We start from the raw sequence: 21,674 nt of genomic DNA, 5'->3' as shown, positions 1-21,674 counted from the left end.
TCCAGGTTTCGTAACAGCTTGTCCTTTATTACAAATGGAACTCTGCTATATATTGTCAGTTGATGCCCCTCTCTCCAAAGTATCAGCATCGTGATAGCAGCCCCCTCTCGGGACCACTGCACCACCCCTTCCTCCTTCCAGGCCAGGGAAGATGGAGTCTTTCACCCTTGGGGGGGGTGAAAAGAGTCTTCGGGATGGGGTGGAGTGAGGCTGCCCCTCATCCAGGCCCTCAGAAGGTGGAGAAGAGGAGCACATTCTGGGATTTAGTGTGAGTGGGGCATGTCCTCCCCAAACTTGTTCTGGTGAGCGATGCTCTTCACATCCAGGAGAGCCTGAGGACGCAAGAGCGGGTGGGTAAGCGAGAGTGAGGGGCCCTCTACCTCAGCCAGGGGGCTGCCCCACACCAGCCCTCGACAACCCTTCTCCTGGCCTGTCCGATCTCCCCTTACCCCAGCAAAGACCGTGTGCATGTGAGGGCGTGTGTGTGTGTGTGTGTGTGTGTGTGTATGTGTGCACACATTCTCCGGTCTGCCCAGAACCCACCTGGTGGTGGACATAGGCCTCACAGTTGTAACACCAGGTAGACAGGTCGACGTAGCTGAGGACCAGCGGGTGTCCTGAGACCCCGTGGTGCTGCAGCATATGCGCACTGACGTAACGGCCGCAGTAGACCTGAGGTTGGGGAGGGAGTATCGGGTGGGGGTCAGCAGCCACCTGTAGTCCGGGCTGGGCCAGCCTCCGCCCCACCCCCTCCCGCCAGGCATACCTGATAGCAGGACAGACACACCCAGTTCTCCTGGAGTGTTCCACAGTCCTGACAAGGTTGGGTCACATCCAGGCCCGATTCAGGTATGGGACCTACTGCCACCAAATGGGGACACCAGGGCAGTGGTATCACCGCATAAAACGTGACCTGGAGTGGGTGAAACGGAGTCAGCTAGGGACTCCATCTCCCCATTACATGTCCCTACACCACACGCTCCTACCTGGAGGTGCACCTGGGCAAGAGTAGGAAACCACCGTCTTCTCCCTGACCCCTGAGCTCACCTGGTCACCATCGGCATGGTCCCCAAAGCTCTGAATCAGCATGGAATGATCCCTGTCCTGACCTTCAGCTGCCTCTCCTAGCAGCCTCTCCTCTTCTGGGCTCTGAGATTCTGGTGCCTTCTGGATGCACAGAGGTAAGAGGTGCATCCAAGGGGCCAGGTTCTTGGCCCTGCTTCCCCCCTACCTGGGTGTGGTGGGTCTTACCTGAGCCTCGCTGTTCAGGTCCAAGGTCCTGAGACTCTCAGTCAGCTTACTGGGAGATATCTGGGCTGTGGCTCCTTGCACAGGTGAGGCTGGGGGAGTCTGGCTGTCAGTACGTAAGGCTGGAGGGGTCTGGATCACCTCAGCTTCCCTGACAGCTTCCTCTGAGGTGGTCTGGCCTGGCGTGGCTCCAACTGTGGCCGTCCCCACGATGGTCTGGTCCAGCGTGGCTCCTTCTGTGGCTGCCTCTGAGGGGGTCTGGTCCAGCATGGCTTCCCTGGTGGGAGCCTCCGAGGCTTGGTCCTGATTGAGTGCCACCACAGCAGTCTCTGACTTAGCTTGGTCTGGGGTGGACACTTCCACGGATGATGCTGAGGTAGCCTTCCCTATGTCCGCATCTAGAATGTTCCTGTCTGGTGCGGTCATCTGCACAGCTGGCCCACGGTGGGCTGGCAGGGTCACCTTCCTGGTGATTGACTTAGAACTGGAAGGTCCCTCCTTGTCTTCGACCTCTGGAACCACAGGATGGAGAGCCTTGAATGTGGGTGCTACCCCCTATCCTGCCTCAGATCCCTGCCCTCTCCCGAGCCTCCCACTGCCCCCCGTGCCCCACGCCTGCTCACTCATGACCCGCAAGCTGCGCCAGTATCTGCGATGGACTTGGATGGTCTCGGTGATGGAGGCCAGGGCCCCTGACAGCGGGGGCCGCGCCAGGGTTAGCAGTGGTGGTGGGTCCCCAAGGAGGGAACGGGTGCAGGCAGCCATGGACTCCGAGATGGAGGTCAGGTTGTAGCCACCCTTTGTTAAGAAAAAGGGAAGAAAAAGGTATGATGGGGGGGCCTCATGGAATTTAGGAGGCAAGATGTTCTGCCTCCCAATCCCTCTTCGGGGCCCCTCCCGTCTGGAGGGTGAGGACAAGTGGAGAACTGCCATCTGCCCGATGGGCCGCACCCACTGCGTGAGGTGGCTGTTGACGGAGGTAAGTACGATGTCAAGTGCAAGAGAGTAACCTGCACAGTAAAGCGGCCCCGAGGGCAGCGTTAGTAACCGTGCATATGCGTGAACTGCTTGCTGTGTGCCAGACCCTATTTTGAGCATTTCGTGCGTTGACTCTCTTAATCCTTACAACCACTTGCGCTCAATCCGTATGGCAACCCCCTTTTCTCACATTCTATAGGAATCCCCGTCTCTGTTCTTTCTGCACATGAAGAAACTGAGGCTCAGAGTGATTAGATAATGAGTCTGAGGCCCTAACAGCTGGTGAGAGACAGCGCTGGGGTTGGGAGATGGGCGATTGGATGGAAGAGTTCATGTTCTCGACCACTCCCCTGCCCTGCCACAGGCAGTCCCGGGCCCACCGTGGGACCGCAGAGCAGCCAATTAATCTCTGCCAGCGACTGGCCTTATCTGCTAAGCAGCGAAAACACCAGCATGTAAGGTGGCGAGAGGGTTCAACTGGTGTGCGATGACTCATGACGATAGGAAACTACTTAGACGGTGCTTACCACATGCCAGGCACTTTTCCACGAGTAGCCAGCCCCATCTTACAGATGAGGAGACTGAGGCATGGGGGGGCAGGAGCACTGAGTGATTCACAGAAACTCAGGGAGTTTGCTTTGTCCGGGGAATTTGCTAGAGGCGGCTCAAGCACTGGTAAAAAGCTTGGACACCGGAGCCAGGCTGCTCAGGCTCAAGCCCCGGCTCTGCCATTACTGAACGTGTGGCCTCGGGCCAGTCACCACACCTCGCCGTGCCTCAGTTTCCCTGCTCTTGAGAGAGGAAAATGACAAGGCCAGCAAACTATCTCAGCAGGCTGCTTTGTCACGTGAGTGATTTAACACACACGAAGTGCTGAGCAGAGCGCACGGCACATAGCGGGCACTCGGTTAGGGCCGGTAAGCTGGGGTTACAATGAACGCCCAGTGTGTGCCAACGGTCCCACGTGGCGACTCTCACAGCCGATTTTAGGAAATTGCCCCAAGTGTCTCAGTCAGCCAGCTGAAAGGGCAGGACTTCCAGCCTTCCAAACCGCCCTCCCACCGTAGGGAGAGGGACTGAGAGGGTTACCTCTAGGATTAGGATGATGCGGCCATTGGCAAGGCCCATCAGCAGGTGGGTGAGGTGGGCATAGCCCTCGGGTGACACCTGGCAGCCCCCCAGCGGGTCCCCCCGTGCGGCGTCAAAGCCAGCCGAGACCAGCACCAGTTCTGGGTTAAACTGAAGCAGGGAGAGAAGAGACACATGGGCGTGAGCATGGAGGCCTGGGTACCCAGCAGGTGAGGGCGCCCCAGACACACACAGACGCCAGTTGGAGAACTGGAGACCTGGAGACTGGGGGACACAAGACCAGAGCCCCGAAAATAGCAAGGGGAGGACGAGGAAACACAGGACAGACAGACTCAGGATCGCAGAGACACAGGAACCGGAGAAAGATCAACAGAGACATGGACACACCAAACAGAGACTTAGAGACGTGACACACAGAGACAAGGAGACATTTCTAGAAATGGACAGATGCAGACATGAGGCAGAGATGTGCAACGTAGAGACTCAGATGTCAGGAGATGGTGACATGGGACATACGTGCACAACAACACAGGGTTTTACATAAATGGTGCCAAAGGGGGTGCGCGCACACTTCATCACAGAAGGTGACAACGCAAGTGCCACACACAGAAAATGGTCACACGATCAGATGGCAACATATAGACTGAACCAACATCGTGCTAATCACACAACACACACAAAAACATATCTCACAGAGGGGACAGTAAGCCACAGCAACCCCTGCAAAGACAAGCCTATGTGTGCCATTACCCAAGTCACAATGGTCTCGTACACACACACACACACACACACACACAGAAGGTAGCTACACGTACACAGCTGAATACGCATGTCCACACAGAGGTCACAGAGCTGGTACTTACATTCATTCGCCACACATGCAGACACACAGAGTGCACACAGAAAAAGCAGTCACCTACAGCCCCTCACGCAGAGTCAGGCAAGGCTAGACAGGCCACTGCCAGTCAGAGACACACACACGGCCACGGCAGACAAGCAGAGAGAGGACGGTCACACACACCTGCCCACACGCGGAAAGCCACACACCAGCTGTCACCAAGAGAGCAATGTGCAGCGACATATGGCATCACAGCCACCAAAGAGAGAAACGGCAGTGGCCCAGAGCCATTTGTGCAGCCTCACACACATCCTCAAACTCCCCCCGCCTTGCACATGCAGTTCCACAGAACTGGTAGGCACGCAGGGCCCCCTCCCACGTACCCACCGAAGGCCACCCGCACGGACCCAGAAGTCCCTTACGGTCACGCACAGAGAGGGTGGTCACGTAGAGGCACTCCACCACGGCAGCAATTCACCAAGGCCGTCGCAGAATCACACCCCCCCCATGGCCATCACAACAGCCACCCATCGGCTGTGCCACAGGACCAGGCATCCGGAAGTCAGACACGCGCAGGCCCGTGCTCCCCCACGTGGTCACTGCCATGTGCATCCCGTACTGTACCTCGTAGGCAATGGGGAGCACCAGACGGTGCCAGGCAGCCAGGTAGTCAGCGTCACCCACGCGGGGCCCGTTCCAGGCCACATTGACAGTGAAGCCGGTGCCTGCGGCCCGGCCCATCTGGCTGCTGGCGCCCTCATCCCCCATGGGAAAGAAGGTGCCGTGATCATATCGGTGCAGGGAGATGTACAGCACGCTGCCGGGGAGGGAAGGGGGACCACGGCTGGTGAGTGGCCCCCGGCACCCCTGAGGTGTGCTTGGCCCCCCTTCCCGACCACACCACGCCCCCTGCCCCAGCCCCTCACCTGGGGTCTTCCTCAAATATGTGCTGAGTTCCATTACCGTGATGGACGTCCCAGTCCACTATGAGGATCCTGGGGAGAGAATGGCACCTCAGTGGCCTGGGACGCTGGCCCACCCAGGGGACAGGGCAGGGGCTGGGGCCCTGGGTTCTGTCTGCAGGGGCATTTATTGCTGGTGGCAAAATTCTGGGTCCCTGGGGAAAGCAGTGGGTGGCAGGCTGGCGGGTCCTATCAGAGGAAGGGTGCAAACAAGTGCTCAGGGCCAGAGCCCCCGGCACCCCAATGGGTAAATGTGGGGAGCCAGATACTGGGTCTTCTGAAGTAAGCACTGGGGACCCGGACCCTGAATTCTGTCATAATAGCCGTCAGGGGCCAGAAATGATGGAGCAGGGGGGCCCTGGATCTTGTTTTAGAACCACCTAGCTGCCACAACCTGGGGGTCCTATCTGGGTAAGCCCTGCGAAGCTAGATCCCTGGTCCCTTCCTGGGGAAGTGCTGGGCAACTGTACTCTTGGGTGTTTCTGGGTAAGTCCTGGGGGGCGCTGCACCAAGGGGCCTGCGGAGGAAGCACTGGGCTGGGCGGGGAGCCCGGGAGCCCTCACCGCAGCGCATGCCCACTGATGGCTTGGGCATGGCGAGCAGCCACAGCCACAGAGTTGAAAAAGCAAAACCCGCACGCGGCATCCCGCTCCGCGTGGTGTCCTGGGGGACGCACCACAGCGGCGCCATTCAAAACCTGGGGGAGGAGCAGGAAGCAAGATCAGACCACCTGCCGTCACTGCTTTCTCTCCCCTTTATTCTCTCCTTCCGTCCCTGCCACGACCCCCGGCTGCTACGCGCCCCCAGCCTGCAGCCCCCATCCCCCCACCGCACTGGCCAGTAAGCCAGGCCTCCGGGGAGCAGAGCTCCTCCTCCCAGGCCCCTCAGGCCCAGCCCCCCCCCCTCCAGAGCGGCGCCCCGCCCCAGGGGGCAGGTACCTCTCCGGCCAGCACGGCCTCCACCAGGCGGCAGGTGGCGCCAGTGGCCAGCTGGGCACAGGCAAAGGTGCCGGGACAGATGTAGATGGAGTCAAAGTTGGAGCCCTCGCGGTGCAGCTCGCGCGTTTTCATCTTCGCTGTGGCCCGCAGACGACCCACGTACTCAGCACTGGAGGCACAGACGGGACACGGGGCAGTCGGGGTTCGGGCCCCTCCACGGTCCCTCCCGTGTCCCACAGCGGCTCCACCTACCAGGGACGGAGAGCCCGGGCTCCAGCCCCCTTCCCACCCTGTGGCATGTGTGCCCTGAGGCCCCATCCCACCCCAGGCATGGTGGGGGGGGGTGTCTGACCTGTGGCAGGTGAGCAGTTCGGAGTCCGTGGCGGGACGTGCGGGCAAGGTGAGGCAGCGCCCTGCAAGGCCTAGTTCTTCCAAACGGCGCATGATCCGAAAGACTCGCTGAGGCATCTCTGGGTGGTGGCTGGGGTGGGGGGAGGTGGGCAGGAACCAGAGGCAGGGCTTAGTTAAGCTTGAGGAAGGGGGAGGATCTCCCTGTCCACTTAGCCGGTGGCCCTCCAACTGCATACTTGTCCCACAAGTTGTAGTGACCCATCATCCGCTGGTCATAGACCAGCCCTGTGCGAGCCTGTAGCACGGGCCACGTCAGGACTGGGAGCGCCGGGGGCTGCCACGGTCCTTCTTCTTCCTTCTCCACGTTCTCCTCCTCCAAGAAGTCCTCATCCAGGGTCTCAGCTGTAAGGGGAGGGCACATTCACCCTAATCCCCCACCCGGGATCCCTGGAATACTCTGGAACTTCGTTTACCCAAACATGAAAGGGGCGGAAGGCCTGAAACCAGGGTCTAATGTGAGAAAGGGCCTGACCCTCCCCCACCAAGGGGGCCCAGGGAAGTCCAAGGACAGTCTGGAAGAGAGTCTCTCCCAAGGGCTCATTCCATGCTTGACTCCCCACCTAGCCCCCTCCCCGCCTCCTACCTGATCTTACAAGGACCTCCCAGAAGGGCTCCAGGGCTTCCAGAGCACAGGACAGTGATGCCTGGGCACTAGAAGGCAGGAGAGGGAAATGTGAGCAAACTGGCCAGTGGGTAGGCAGCAGGGGTCCCGCTTTTCTCCTCCTCCACCAGGGCTCACCTCCAGCACGGGGCACCAGGAGACTCCAGTATGGGGCAAGGGTCTCCCAGAAGGGTGTGGAGTGAGGCACTGACGCCCTCAGCCAGGGAGCGGAAGTTGTAGCCACCCTGGGAAAGGAGTGTGAGGGGGATCAGGAAAGAACCAGGCGTTACCAGGAAAGAACAATGATGATACTACTAAGGGTGCCGACTACATATCAAGCAACGAGGACTTTGAGGGATGACTTCCGTTTCGTTCACTGAACAGTGCTATGAGGCGATCGCCATGAGTGTGGCGCCCGTTTCACAGAAGGAAAGCAGGGGCACGAGGAAGTTCAGTGACTTGGGTGAGGTTGTCCAGCTAGTGAGTAGAAATGCGGGGACAGAAACTCCTGCCTGACCCGAAGGCTTTGTTCCAACGTCCTCCTGGAGACACGGGCTGAGACATGAAGTGAGTTACTCACCTCCAGAGACAGGATCAGCTTGCCTCCTGCCAGACCCATGAGCAGGTGCGTTAGCTGAGCGAATCCTGCCGGAGTGGCGGCCATCTCACCCTGTGGGGAGGGGTGGATGGAGGATCAGCCTGGCTCCCAGCAAACCCCCTTCTGCCCACGTACCACCCCAGGGAGCCTGCCTTACCTTGGGGTCCCCTTGGAGGGCGTCAAATCCAGCGGCCACCAGGACCAGCTGGGGCTGGAACTGAGGGGGAAAGGGACTACATGAGGCCACTTGCCCTCACAGCCCATCCCTCAACATCACTCCTGTCCCAACACACCCCAGACCCCCAGGACCTCAAGGGCGACTGGCAGAAGGAGGTGCAGGAAAGCGGCAATGTAGTCGGCATCGCGCATCCCCACCTGCGGACAGAGAGGCACGATGGGGACGTCCTGCCCTCTGCCCAGAGCTGGCTGAAGGGCAGCGGTGGGCCTAACTGGGGGCAAAGGGCGGGTGGACACTGACCTGGTTCCAAGGCACATTGATGGTATATCCCTGGCCTCGGCCAAAACCTACGGTGGACCAGTTAGAGGCCTTCAGGTGGGGCCAGAACCTACCCTGCTCGTAGCGGTGGATGGAGAAATAGAGGACACTGGAGGCAGAAGGGAGAAAAGAAGGTGGGGGGGGGGCGTCTGAGAGTCAATGGCCCCAAACGCTCCAACCCACAGCTCCCAGTTTACTCAACCACTCATTCTCTCGTTCATTTCCCCATTAACTCTTTACCGCCTGCATCCATTCATTCTTCTATTTGGTCGCCAACTTAGCTACCCTCCCATTCGCAAATTTTCCCATTTATCCGTTACTTCCCTCACTCGTTCACGTGCTCTCTCACTGGAATGCCTCCCTTGGTGATGCTCCTGCCCTCCTCCGTGCTAGCTTTGAGACCCTGACAGCTACGGGGTCTGTCTACCCAGTCCCCGAGGGCTCCTGACCCTGCGGGGGACTCAAAATCATACCAGCCTGCCCCCCTGCCTCCATGACCAAGTAGCGGCGGCAGGACAAATCCTGTGATGTTGGAGGCCCATGGGGAGCTCTTAGCTGGCAGGATCCGGCTAAGGTGGCAAAGAGCGGCAGGCCAGGCCGGGGAATTAGTGCTTCCCCTGAAAGACGTGGGGAGACTCAAGGGTGAGGGGTTCGGGGGCATGGAACTTGGCTCTGTGCGTGTAGCTGGGCTGAGGTGGGGGTGCTAGCTGAGGCTTCCTGAGGTGAGGGGGCAGTTCCTTCCCTCCAATACCTTATAGGGCACCTCTACTACTTTTTGTATCTTGTAGGTGAGAAACTGAGCACTCAGAGCAGTGAGGACGAATACGTGGAACAGACACTGAAAAGACATGAAGGTCCACGTTCTGATAGAAGGCTCAGCAGGGGGACGCCTGGGTGGCTCATTCGGTTAAGCATCTGCCTTCGGCTCAGGTCATGATCCTGAGGTGCTGGGATCGAGTCTTACATTGGGCCCCTTGCTCAGGTGGGGAGCCTGCTTCTCCCTCTGCCTGCCACTCCCCCCACTTGTGAACGCACTCTCTCTCTCTGACAAATAAATAAATCTTTAAAAAAAGAAGGCCCATCAGGAGGCTGTGGGAGGGCTTAATTCTGATGGGGGGGGCAATCAAAATGAATCATCTCTCATCCATCCGTCCATCCATCCGTTCATCCACTCCCTGTCTTGTTCCAGAAAGAATTTAAGGCAGCAGTTTTATCTTTTTTTTTAGGGAAATGCAAGAAATAGTGGTAAACAATAAATCTAGACCAACTTAGTGACATTTTAATAAATGCTGAAAATGTGGTTGTGAAATTTGATGCAACTTATATAGAAAGATTCTTTTTTTTTTTTAAAGATTTTATTTATTTATTTGACAGAGAGAGAGACAGCCAGCGAGAGAGGGAACACAAGCAGGGGGAATGGGAGAGGAAGAAGCAGGCTCATAGCAGAGGAGCCCGATGTGGGGCTCGATCCCATAACGCCGGGATCACTCCCTGAGCCGAAGGCAGACGCTTAACCGCTGTGCCACCCAGGCGCCCCAGAAAGATTCTTGAAATCGAAAAAAAAGCATCTTGGAACTTGGGAATGAAACCCATGTGAAAGCTCTGGTCTTGAGCAGGCAGGAGATGATGGGTTTACTTTCGACTCTGATAAATATCGGTTCTAAACTTTTTTTTTTTTAGTAAGTTAACTAGTAGAGGGAGAGAAATGCACAGTAGAACATAAAGATGATCATCAGGGGAAGAAAGGAATAAAGAAAATATCTAAAGAAAGCCAACCCCATGAGAGCCACCACAGCCAGTGGAAGAACGAACACCCAAGGAAACTAAGTTTATAAAGCAAACAGCAGGAGGTTTTTTGTTTGTCTTAAAGATTTATTTATTTTTATTTTAGAGAGAGAGAGGGAGGGAGAGAGAGCATGAACGGGGAGAGGGGCAGAGGGAGAGAGAGAGAGAGAGAGACAGAATCTCAAGCAGGTTCCACGCCCAGCGCGGAGCCCAAGGAGCCCGACAGGGGGCTCCATCTCACGACCCTGAGATCACGACCTGGGCCGAAATCAAGAGTCGGACGCTTAACTGACGGAGCCACCCAGGCGTCCCAGCAGGAGGTTTTAAAATAAATTCCACTGATTTCCAGTGAAAGAATGGTAGATTGATAGCATAGGTTTACCTCCTTGTTCTCCCACAATCCCGGTCAAAAGACAGTAAGAGGAAGTTTGAACAAGTGTCATCCCAGGAAGATGGAGAATGTTAGAAAGGTTGTCAGACAATTAGAGACTTCCACAAATGTCTGGGAAATAGTCTTTGAGGCTCCAGGAGCCCTATAGGCCCCTCCCTCATGCTGAGCAAATTAGGGAAGGCACTCAAGATGACTTGAGGTTTCCCTTCTGGAAAAATCAAGGGCAGATCCAGGTCAATGCACACAAAATCAATTCTAAAGAGCCAATTCACTGAATGACCCATTCACTAGATTTCCTTGTTTCTTTTAACCATTTAGCTTTGGTTTACCTGTTTTCGTCATCTTTGTAGTAGTATCTTAAGGCCTGATCAATTTGTCTCTACCCAGGACCCCTGCTGATGGAGTTAAGAGCCCGAGGGATGTGGAGGCTAGGAGACTGAAGGGCCTGGATAAATGGTTTTTTTCCCCAATTATACATTCTTATTCACGAGAAAGAATGCATTAAATATATTCACAATTCTTCATATCTGTGCATATCGTCAATAACATATCCACCAAAGAACACAGAGATAGCCTCCAATGCATTTATTAAAAGAAAAAGAATGATTCATGATGTTAGGGAATTCTTGTTAATTTGCTTAGAGACGATACTATAGTTATGCTTTTTTTTAATTTTAAAATATATCCTCTATGTTTTAGAGAGATGTTCAAAATATTTGCAGAAAAAAATGATACAGTAATCTGGGATTAACTTCAAAATATTACAGAAGGAAGGCAGTGAAGGCAGGTCCAGATGAAACTAGATTGGCCACTTGAGTTGATAAACGTTGAGGCAATCAAGAAGTCGGAAATGGACAAAATAACACAGGAGGAAGAGACTAATAAAGACAAAAACAGAAAAAAATAATGAAGTATAAAAAGTAAACACTAGGGGCGCCCGGGTGCCACAGTCGGTTGAGCATCTGACTCTTGGATGTCAGCTCAGGTCGAGATCTTAGGGTCATGGGATCGAGCCCTGCATCAGGCTCCGTGCTCAGGACGCTGTCAGCTTGAGTTTCTCCCCCCCACCGCCCCCGCCACCGACTCTCTCTCTCATTCTCTAAATAAATAAATAAATAAATCTTTTTTAAAAACCCAAAACACCAGAACAGTGGCGAATGACCAAAAAAGCCAAAAGCTAGATTTGAAAAAAGTAAAACTGACCAATGTTTGCAGAGGTGGAGGGTAAAAAAAAAAAAAAAGAGATGCCATCTCAAGAAGAGACCTGCTTTTATCTGGCATTTGGCAGGACCCCATCTAATGCGTGGCTTCCTGCCCACACTCCGTGAGGTCGAGACCTGTCGGTGGCCATTTCCTGCCCCCCTCCCAGGGGATCCCTTTCAGGAGACAGTGTCCCGTGCGACAAGGCAGAGTGGCCCCCAGATAGCCACCTGCAGCAGCACTGTATTCGTTGGTACGAATGCCAAGCGAGAGCTGCTAGACATTTGAGGCAAACCGAGGAAAGCTGAAAGCACTTCTTATGACCCCTGTCTAAAAACAAGCTGACGGATAAGGGGGCGTAGAAACAGAGAGGAAGAAAGTGCTTTTGGAGATGAAAACAATGTCTAAATACATAATTCAACGGAAGGACTTCAAGGTAGAGCTGTGGAAATCTCCCAGGACACAGAGCAAAAGGGAGAAGAAAATACGAGAGAATACAACACAAGAGACCAGGCGGAATACAGTAGAATACGGTGGAAGAAAGCATCAAAGGCCATTAAGAAGAAAGCGTCTAAGGACTTAAGAAAGGCTTGAGTCTTCAGATGTAAAATGTCTACCCACCGCTAAGCAGAATGAAGGGGCCAGGGTGAAAGTTCAGAACACCAGGGATAGAAAGAAGAAACTCAAACCTTTGGAGAGCAAAACGGATTACTCAGAAAGGAACACAAAGCAGACATCTGTCAGCAACATTGAATGCTGGAAAATAATAAAGCCCTGTCTCGAGAACAGCCAACCTAGATTAAAAAATGGGCCGTGGGAACTCAGGATCTATGGGGAACAAGGGGATTCTATGCAGTCGGTTTGACAGAAGCCTGGATCAAACAACTACTTAGTAGTGTCCTTACTGACAAGAACTTGCTCAATCACTTTCTGCAGGAAGGGGAAGCTGGTACCACCTTTCTGGAGAGAAATCTGGTATGTGCCACTAATGAATCATTGAACATTATATCAAAAACTAACGATGTACCATATTTTGGCTAATTGAATTTAAATTTTAAAAAAATAAAGCACGCTGACCCTCTGACCCAGCAATCCACTATCAGAAATCCATCTTACACATATACTCAGAAAAGTGCAAAGTTATATATTTTTAAGCTACAGATTATAAAACATAAAATTATATATTTTCACCATAGAACTGTCTGTTCTAGCAAAAACTGGAAAGCACCATCAATGTCCCAGGGTTAAACGACCAGAGGTAGAGCCATATATTAGCACACTGAACAGTCCTTACAAAGACTGAGGTGTTTTTTTAGAGGCACTAACATGGAGAGGTGTCCACAACATGCTGTTAAATGCAAAAAGCAAGTTGCCAAAAAACATGGAGAAGACTATCCCATTAGGCAGTGTGTTAATGATAATACTGAATATTCATACATCTAAAGGAAAAATTCTGTCAGAATATAACCTAAACTATCAATAAGTTATTTGGAGGTGACAGGAATTACAGGAGACTCACTGCTTTAGACATTTCCGTATTGTCCAATTTTTTTTAAACAAACTTTGCGGTCATCCTAATCAGAAAAATAAAGTAGTAATTTGAAGTTCACTCCAAGGTCAACTGGTGAACAAGATCTCCAAGTACCTGTGGGCTCAAATCTCATCTCTCCTACTTTTCTGTGTGACCTTGTGAGCTATAAGCCTCTCTTCCCCCGTCTGTAAAATGGGGAACCCAAGAGACCCTGCCTCGGAGTGGAGTGAAATTAAGCGAGAACGCGGATGTGCAGGGAACAGCGCAGAGCCTGGCTCCCAGGTGGGCCCAATGAATATGAATGCCTTCCCTTCCTTCCCAGGCCCCTTCTGGCTGGACCCATAACGGTGGGGGTGGGGGTGGGGGTGGCTGGGAGTCTAGCATCAGAGGCCGCACTTGGAGCATACCTGGGGTCCCGGTCAAAGGCAAACTGTGTTCCTTGACCATGGTGCACATCCCAATCCACAATAAGGACCCTGTGAGGAGGAGAGGGGGGTACTATAGAAGAGCGTCAAGGCACATCTTGGGGGAAGGGCCCAGGCCAGGACACCCTACCCTGCGCCACCCCCATCACACCCGCCCTGCGGCTCGTCGCTGACCTCTGAATGGCATGCTTCTTTTGAGCATAGCGGGCGGCCACGGCCACGTGGTTGAACATGCAATATCCATCCATAAGACTGTGCTGGGCGTGGTGTCCAGGAGGCCTGGGCAGGACAGGGGAGGCCACAGATTGCGGGGGGGGGGCTCCTCTACAGAGGCAGACTCTCCCCTGCTCTCCAATTCTAGACCACCAATGCTCCCAGCACTGATGTCTGCCAATTGGCCAGGAACTGAGTAACGGGAGCCCCAGACCTCCACCCCCAGTCTACTGCTCTCTACCCAAAGGAAATTTGATAATGTTCATCAAAGTTATCAATGCATAGTGCTCACTTTGGCAGCACTTATACTAAGACTGGAACGAAACAGAGATTAGCATAGGCCCCTGCACAAGAGCGACATGCAAATTCGTGAAGCGTTCCATGTTTTTGTCACTACGTGGTACACATGAAACTAACAGAATGCCGTATATTAACTATGCTGGAATTGAAATTAAAAAAGCGAATAAAGTAAAAAATTATGAACGCATACACCCTCACACTCATCCTGTTCCTGGAGACTTAGCCCACAGCCCATATAACAAAAAGGGCGAAACGACAATGTTTCTAAATGGATAATGGTATTTGCTGTGACAGGTTTTGGAAGCGGCTATGACTGGGGGGAACCAAAACGCCCAGGGCAAGGGGGGCTGGTGGACTTCCTGTGCATTTGCACAGAGGTGCTCCATGCACGTCTAAGGTATACACTGTTCGAGAGAAGCTTGCCAAGATGTAGAAGTGAAAAATGCACGTGGTCAGTGCTACCACCATTTGTGGCTAAAAAAACAAGGGGAGGGAGGAGAAAGGCCGTATGTCCTGCAGTTCACCAGTGCTGGGGTGCCGACAATGCTAAGAGCTACCGTGACTTCACGTGCCAACAACGAAACAGAGAACGCTGCAAAATGAATTCTAAGACACCACTGTTTGTAAGATGAATCCAGATCTCAAGACGATCAAATAGGGATGTTAGCATTGATGAAATCAGCATTTACTCCACGAAGAGGCACATAAGGTTTTGGGGAGTGCACGTGTCATTGGTTACAATGACTATCTCCAGGAGAGGAAGCAGGTCTCTGGGGGATGGGGTGGGAGACTTTCTTGGTACCCCCTTTTGCACCTTTTGACTCTTGAACCCTGTGAATATACCACCTATACCAATACATTTTACATCTGAGGGGAGGAATTTTTTTAAATACAAAAAAGGCAAATGCTGGCGGCTCCTACCTGATGATGGCCATGCCATTCCGGATCTCATTCCCCAGGACCGCATCCACCAGCCTGAGGACAGAGCCCGAGGCCAGGCAGGCACAGGTATATGAGTTCTGAGGAGATAGTGGGGAGCCAGAGACGGAGTAAGGGAGAGAGCAACCCTGTCCACTCTGCTACTCCTCTCCAGGATGTGGTGGGCGTGGGGATGGGAAACCCCAGGACTGTCACCACCCTCTGCTCTCACAGTTGTTCTTATTTATTTATTTATTTGAGAGAGAGCATGAGTTGGGGGGCAGGGCAGAGGGAGAAGCAGACTCCCTGTTGAGCAGGGAGGCTGACTTGGGGCTTGATACCAGGACACTGAGATCATGACCTGAGCCAAAGGCAGAAACTTAACCGACGGAGCTACCCAGGCGCCCTGCTTTCACAGTTCTTATCCATACCGGATGCAGGTACACTGAGTCATAGGTGTCTGCTAGGATGCGGAGCTCTCCCTCATTCATGTACTGGGTCGTCTCCATCAGGTCAATGTATTCTAGGCTGGGGACACAGACAGGAGAGGAGATTCAAGGGCCTGCCCCTCTCCTGGGCCTGAGTCAGGGCCCTGTCCCTTCCCCATCTGAACCCTGGTCAAGTCAGGCCCCCTTACCTGTCAACCTATGGGGGACAGCTGGGATATAGGACACGTTCCCTGCTTCTTCCCTAGCCAGCCTCATTTCCAGAAACATCCCTTGCCCTGTGCCCTGGCCACAATAAATCCTATCGCCAGGCCACTGGCCACATTGCTGTACCTGTCTGTACCTCCCTTCCTTCAGTTCTCCTCTTCGTCTGACTCACTCTTTCTCTCAGCTCAGATCGCCCCTCTGCCAAGCTAGCTCTCCTTGAATCACATCACCTCAGGGCCCTCACTCGGGGTTCCGGAAGCCCCATGGGGGGACCTCCGATCATTCTGTCTGCACACCCACCCTCTGTTTACACACTAGATTGTAATAACAATAGCTTCTCATGGGCTGCTGACATGGAGGGCACCGTTGTAAGCGCCCAACGCCTCTCAAACCCTCCAGAGGAACTTCTGTTTGCTAGCTCCCATGTGATAGGCAAGGACCCTCAGGTTCAGAGAGGCTCAGCAACTTGCCCAAGGCCACAGGGCCCACGACACCCCTTCCCAAAGAGTCTGGCCTGCCCTGGCTGGCCCAGGGCAGCCTCCTCCCCATCTCTATGAGACTCAGAAGCCTTCACCTGTGAACCAACATCAGCTCCTCCTTTTCAGCAAAGCGAGCCTGGGGAGACACAAGGAATAAAGGGCTCAGGCACTGAGCACACCCAGGCTCCGCCAGCTCCTGCCCACCACCCACCCAGGGTGTTGGCTGAGGGACTCACCTGGAAGGACACGCAGCGGTCCACAAGGCCCTCCTGGATCAGCTGTTGCTTGATGGCATGGAGCCGCTCAGGGCATTCAGGGAAGCTGGGGTGACAAGACATCCAGCCACACACACACACACACACGGACATGGGTGAGCGGCCCCTCTGCTCCCACACATCTTCCGCATCCACCCTTCCACAGTTGGTCACATCAGAGACTTTGGAGTCAACCTTGGCGCCTGTTTGGCTCTGTTCTCGCAATACACGGACAGCCCGTCCATCTCCTTGTCACCCCCGCTGCTGCCACCAAAACCTTCTGCCCGCACTCCTGCCCTCAGCTCCTCACTGGCCTCCCTGCTTCCCCCTTGCTCCCCCAATGGCCCCATCCTCCGCACAGCAGCCAGACATTGGCTAAAACCCAAATCAGATCACGTCCCTCCTCTACTTAAAACCTCCTCGTGGCTCCCACCTCGTGCAGAGGCAAAGCCCAAGTTCTCTGCGTGTTCCAGAAGGCCCTGAACCACTGGCCCCACCACCTCTGAGACACCGACTCCCAGTGTGTCTCTCCCTGTTCCTCCATCCAACCGAGTACTTTTCAGCTAGCTCCTCTCCCTGCCTAGAATACTCTTCTCCCAGATGTCTCCATGGCTCACTCCCTCACCTTCCTTCCGATCCCTGCTCAAAGATCAGCAAGGCCTTCCCTGACCATCTTATTTAAAACCGGATTCCCCTCCACCATATTTTCTACCACTCTCCCTCCCATGTCGGTGTTTCTCTGCAGCACTTCTCTAACACACTATCATTCACGTTTTTGCTCATTGGCTGTCTTCCCCCTCTAAAATGCAATCTCTGCAAAGGCAGGGGTTCTATTTGTTTTGTCCACTGTGGTGGCCCTAGTTCCTTGGGAGATGGCAGACATGTACTCAATAACAAAGTCTTTTGTCATCACAAGCCTTCTGTTGGGATAGGGGATAGACTCATGTAAGTGCAGTCACGAACAAACGATGACATGGACTAGGAATGTCTCAGAGAGCAGGTGTGGGGGAAGGGGAGTGGCCAAAACCCTCTCTGAGAAAGTCTCCTTGAGATGTGAATGTTAACTGGGAGTGGGAGAAGGTGGAAACGAATCTCTGGAAAAGAGGAGCGGCCACGGTAAAGACCCGAGCTGGCAGAGTGCCTGGCCTGTTGGAAGAAAGGCAGGGGGACCAGTGTGGGTGAAATGACGTGAAGCAAGTGATTGGCCAATGAGGTCACCAAGGTGCCGTGGAGCCAGATCATGTGGAACCTTACAGGCCAGAATGAATGTGGACTTTACCTTGAGGGCAACGGTGTGCCCTTGAAGGATTTTAAGAAAGAGAACACGACCGTAACTAATGTAATGCTCTATGTCAACTATATTTCAGTTGAAAGCTAATTTAAGAAAAAGAAGAGAACATCATCTCGTACCTATTTTTTCTTTTGGCTGCTGTGTAGAGGACAGACAGCAGGGTAAGGGTAGAGGCAGGGGAGCCAGGGAGGAGGCCTCAGCAAGACTAGGTGAGTGATGGTGGTGGTGGCAGTGGAGGCAGGGAGGAGAGGTCAGGTACTGAATATATTTCCAACTTGGAACCAAAAGAATTTGCTGATGGATTACAACATGTGTGAGCAAATGGGAGGTATAATTCTTCCCTGTCTGCATGAATGTCCTTTCTTCAAGGAAGCCTTCTGAGAACCCCAGATACTAGTCTAGGGTCCTCCATCAAATACTCTTGAATCCCATGGTCTGAGGTCATCCTTCATTAAACACCTCCCACTGCTGTTGGCTGCTTAATGATTTGCTCTTCTTCTCAACTATCAGCTCCTTGAGAAGGGGCCCTGTCTGTCTGGTCTGACACGTCTGTATCACTAACTCCTGGAACACAGTGCGTACTTGGTAAGCGTTGGCCAAATGGAAAGAATCTTTTCAAGCCTAAACCTCACCTCTCGAAATCATCTGCTTCCAGTCTCTAGGCTAGCGGAAGAATGGCTTCATTCTTCCTAATGGGCTCTAAGTGTGTTTATTTGTGCGGTCAGGGGACAGCCTGGAGGAGGCAGCCTCACCTGTCATCCCAGAGGCAGTGGAATTCATTTAGCTGCTCATCGAACACTAAACCAGTCCCAGACAGTGTCTTGGCCTCAAGGTTCAGATCCTGCAGGGGGAAAAAAAAAGGAGACACTGATTGGTTTAGGGCCTGAGTCAGAAGGAACACACCACACTGTCTAGGAGGGAGAACCACAGGATTCTGATTGTCACAGGAGGCTAAATCCATTGAGGCCCAGCCACTCTCACCAGTCCTTGCAGGCCCACGATGAGGTCTTGCTCTGCTGCTTGGCTGAGCTTCTTCATTCTGCCTTTCTTCTTTACCTCTGCTAGACTAGGGCTGGAGTGGAGTAAGGCACCCTTCTTAACACCTCGCTTCTGCCAAACAGAGAGAAGGGTCAGATTCCAGTGCAGGGCCCACTGCTCCTCCCCCCCCCAATCAGGGAAGGTCTGGGGCCTCACCGAGGTGACGCTGGAGTCGTGGGGGGGCGAATGGGGGTTATGCCTACTCCTTCGCTGCCTGGTTGTGGTGGAATCCTGGCCGGTGGAGGTCATGGTCGGGGAGACTTCACCCCTGACGCGGTTCTGGGGAGTGGGGTGGAGGTGACTACGAACGGGCTGGAGTGCCCTGAGGACCCCACATCCCAGACCCTTCCCAGGCCCCGCCCCCTACACAGTCTCCATCCCTTCTGCTATCCTACTCTCCACCGCCTTCTAAACTCCGCCCCTTTCAAGGCCCACTCCTTCCACTGGGGTGTCCATTCTACCTGGTCCCGCCCATCCCACTAGGCTCCACCCATTTAACACTACTCTTTCCCCTGGAAAAGTCTTGCCCTTTCGCGGAGCAATAAACCCCCGGGCTCAGTCCGTCCTGGGGCCAGCCCTCTCTAGCTGATCACCGTCCTTTCCGCTCCCCCAAGTCCCATTCCCAGACTCTTTCATTCCTCCAAGCCTCGCCAAGACCCCACCCCTTCACAAATCTGCCCCTTCCAGCTAATCTCCCAGGATAATCACCCACCCTTTCACTCAGCCAGACCCAGACCCAGCTCCGGCCCGACTCCACCCTTAACGATCCACTTAACTCCACCCCTTATCGGGCCGGACCGGCACCTTCCACTTGGCCAGATCCCGCCCCTAACGTTTCAACGGGCCCCTCTCCTCGGGGGACTGCCCCTTTCCTTCCACTAGATCCCACCCCCAGCTCAAACCCTACCCTCAAGCTCCACCAAATCCCTTCAGCCAGTTTCGGGCCGCCTCCCGCCAGTGCCCTCCCCCTTCCCACCCTCGCAGTCGACGCCGACCAATCCCTTCAGCGCCACTTACTGGGCGCAGCCCTTTTCTCACACTCCGCCCAGGGCTCACGCCGCCAAATTCCTGGCGACCCGCGGGACGGCGGGTGCCTGAGGAGGCCCTCTTTTCCATTGGGCCGGTCTCTGTGCTGCCCGCCTCGATCCCGCCCACACGGCGTGTCGCGGCACAGGGCCGCGCCCCTTGCTCAGGCCACACTTGCCGCGAGCTCAGGAACGCCAAGTCAGCGCGTCTGCGCGACAGCGCGCGACGCTGGCCGTGCTGCGCCTGCGTGAAGCGCGCGCCGGCGGTTCGAGGCGGTGCTGGGGCTCGAGCTCGCCCCTCCCCCAACCACCGCCGCTGTCGTCGTGGCTACCGTGGCCGCTGTCTCTCCGTCCTTGTCCAGTCACCTTAGGAGTCCTCCGGACCCGCGCCAGTTGTGCCGCACGAGGACTCAAGAGAGCAAGCAAGCAAGCGAGGGAATTAGGAAGGGGCGTCTCCTCCCGGCAGCTTCCCGCGCGGCGCGCTGTGATGACGTAGCATGGGCGGGCTGGCGGCAGGGCCCCGGAGCTAGTTTGACACTGGAGGGTGGCTGGTTGGGGCCAAAATGGGTGTGGTGTTAATGTTAAATACTGTGAGGATTTTCTGAGTTTAATATGCACTAAGGTGGCCCACAGGAAGCACTCACTAAATATTAGCTACTGATACTCTGCCGGGAAAATGGATGGTATAGGATGGAAGGAGTCTTACGGTGGCGAGTAATTGTGATGAGAGCTAGTAATACGTGACAGGCATTGTCGTAAGCCACAATTCTGTGAGGTAGTTCCTATTACTAAGGCTGCTTCGCAGATAAGGAAACTGAGGTTATGCGACTTAGCCATGTGACCTTGGGCAAGTTACTGAACATCTCTGTGCTTAGGTTTCCTCATCTGGCAAACTGTGATAATAGTCCCCAGGGCTGGAGTGGACTCAAGGAGCGGAGTTTTCCTTGGACGGCATTTCTCCCTCCAGCCCCCTCCACCGGGTAACCTCTGACCCCAAACTGTAATAGAAAGCGTATGCCCGGGAAGTAGGGGGAGTTGCCCTCTAGCTCCCTCACACGCCTTGTCTCGATGATGTCTAAATATCAGCCCCGCAGGAGGCCGGTTTGCCCTCCTAATCTCCCTCTCTCATTCTTCACCATTTCCTACTGGGCTGTACACTGGGGCTGAAGAGATAAGCGGGCTGGGGTTCAGCATCGCTGACTAACAAATAGATTGACAGCCTCACTGCCCAGTAGCCTGGCCCTATGAACGTTTTGAAAACCCCAGTCCCACCCTTCTCTTTCCTTCCACTCTTTTCCTACCAGAGCATTTTTTTTATCCCAGTGGAAGAGGATCAAGTCCGGAAGACCTTTAAACCTCCATGTACACAAAAGAAAACGTGATACAGACTGAGGAACATTCTGGGGTTGTGATGCCTGAAGAGTAATAGAGTAGGGAGCCTCTTAAGACCCATGGCCCATTTTTTCTGTATAGTCAGAAGACAGATTCCTGAAGAGCAGAGGTCAGTAAACTTTTTAATAAAGGGCCAGATAGTAAATATTTTAGGTTTTGCAGGTCCCATAATGGTCTCTGTGGCATAATCTTTCTTTTCCTTTAAAAATGAAGGGGGGCAGGGCAGCTGGGTGGCTCAGTCAGTTAAGCGTCTGTCTTCCGCTCAGGTGGTGATCCCAGGGTCCTGGGATGGAGCCTCGCATCAGGCTCCCTGCTCAGTGGAGAGCCTGCTTCTCCCTCTCCTTCTGCTGCTCTCTCTTCTTGTGGTCCCTCTCTCTGTCAAATAAATTAAAAAAATCTTTTTTAAAAAATGAAGAGACCAGCTGAAGTCTGGCCTTGGCCTGAAGGGTGTAACTTTCTGATCCTGCTGTAGAGTGTTAGTTTTTAGTTTCCTTTATCTGGCTGGGATTCTTTTACAGGATGAGTACAGAGTTTCCATGCTTCCTGAAGAGAGATATTCCTTTTGTGTGAGGACTGGGATTCATGGACAGGGTCAGGTCACTTCTGGTGTTCTACTGGGT

The 21,674-nt window shown here is 53.9% G+C and overlaps 1 protein-coding gene and 1 non-coding gene across 12 annotated transcripts; one reads left to right on the top strand and one right to left on the bottom strand.

Moving 5' to 3' along the window:
- Positions 1-20,154, bottom strand: HDAC6 (histone deacetylase 6). 11 transcript variants are annotated; one of them, XM_034649282.1, is made up of 29 exons: positions 19,995-20,154; positions 18,794-18,916; positions 18,581-18,709; positions 18,352-18,440; positions 16,291-16,375; positions 16,150-16,190; positions 15,354-15,450; positions 14,926-15,023; positions 13,666-13,770; positions 13,474-13,542; positions 8,142-8,268; positions 7,973-8,038; positions 7,821-7,880; positions 7,646-7,735; positions 7,204-7,310; positions 7,048-7,115; positions 6,641-6,806; positions 6,406-6,534; positions 6,054-6,222; positions 5,679-5,812; positions 5,080-5,148; positions 4,778-4,970; positions 3,316-3,465; positions 1,872-2,046; positions 1,252-1,760; positions 1,048-1,167; positions 767-913; positions 544-672; positions 1-332 (listed from the first exon to the last, which is right to left on the bottom strand). In XM_034649282.1, exons 2-29 carry the CDS (start codon positions 18,884-18,886, stop codon positions 264-266), a joined length of 3,483 nt encoding a protein of 1,160 aa, XP_034505173.1. In that variant the 5' UTR covers positions 18,887-18,916; positions 19,995-20,154; the 3' UTR covers positions 1-263. The 11 variants fall into 11 exon arrangements, with proteins under 11 accessions (XP_034505173.1, XP_034505175.1, XP_019653638.1 ...); XM_034649284.1 differs by having other exon boundaries at positions 20,029-20,152; XM_019798079.2 differs by lacking the exon at positions 19,995-20,154 and adding an exon at positions 19,655-19,988.
- On the top strand, positions 13,989-14,093 carry LOC117797532. Its single transcript, XR_004622547.1, has one exon. It is a non-coding gene; the product is annotated as a U6 spliceosomal RNA (small nuclear RNA).
- Positions 20,155-21,674: the final 1,520 nt, after the last annotated feature.

This window comes from Ailuropoda melanoleuca, chromosome X, assembly GCF_002007445.2.
Source record: "Ailuropoda melanoleuca isolate Jingjing chromosome X, ASM200744v2, whole genome shotgun sequence".
Classification (NCBI taxonomy): Eukaryota; Metazoa; Chordata; class Mammalia; order Carnivora; family Ursidae; genus Ailuropoda; species Ailuropoda melanoleuca.
Note: the sequence above shows the minus strand (reverse complement) of the source record. Positions and strands in the feature narration are given on the sequence as shown.

Coding starts and splice junctions, on each gene's coding strand:
- HDAC6 (XM_019798079.2), bottom strand. CDS start 19,753: ATGGAAAAGAGGGCCTCCTCAGGCACCCGCCGTCCCGCGGGTCGCCAG. Junction 8,269..13,473: donor GCCTTTGACCGGGACCCCAG/GTATGCTCCAAG, acceptor TTCTGCCTCCAG/TGTCCTCTATTTCTCCATCC. Junction 5,813..6,053: donor AGGCCGTGCTGGCCGGAGAG/GTACCTGCCCCC, acceptor CTCCTCCCCCAG/GTTTTGAATGGCGCCGCTGT.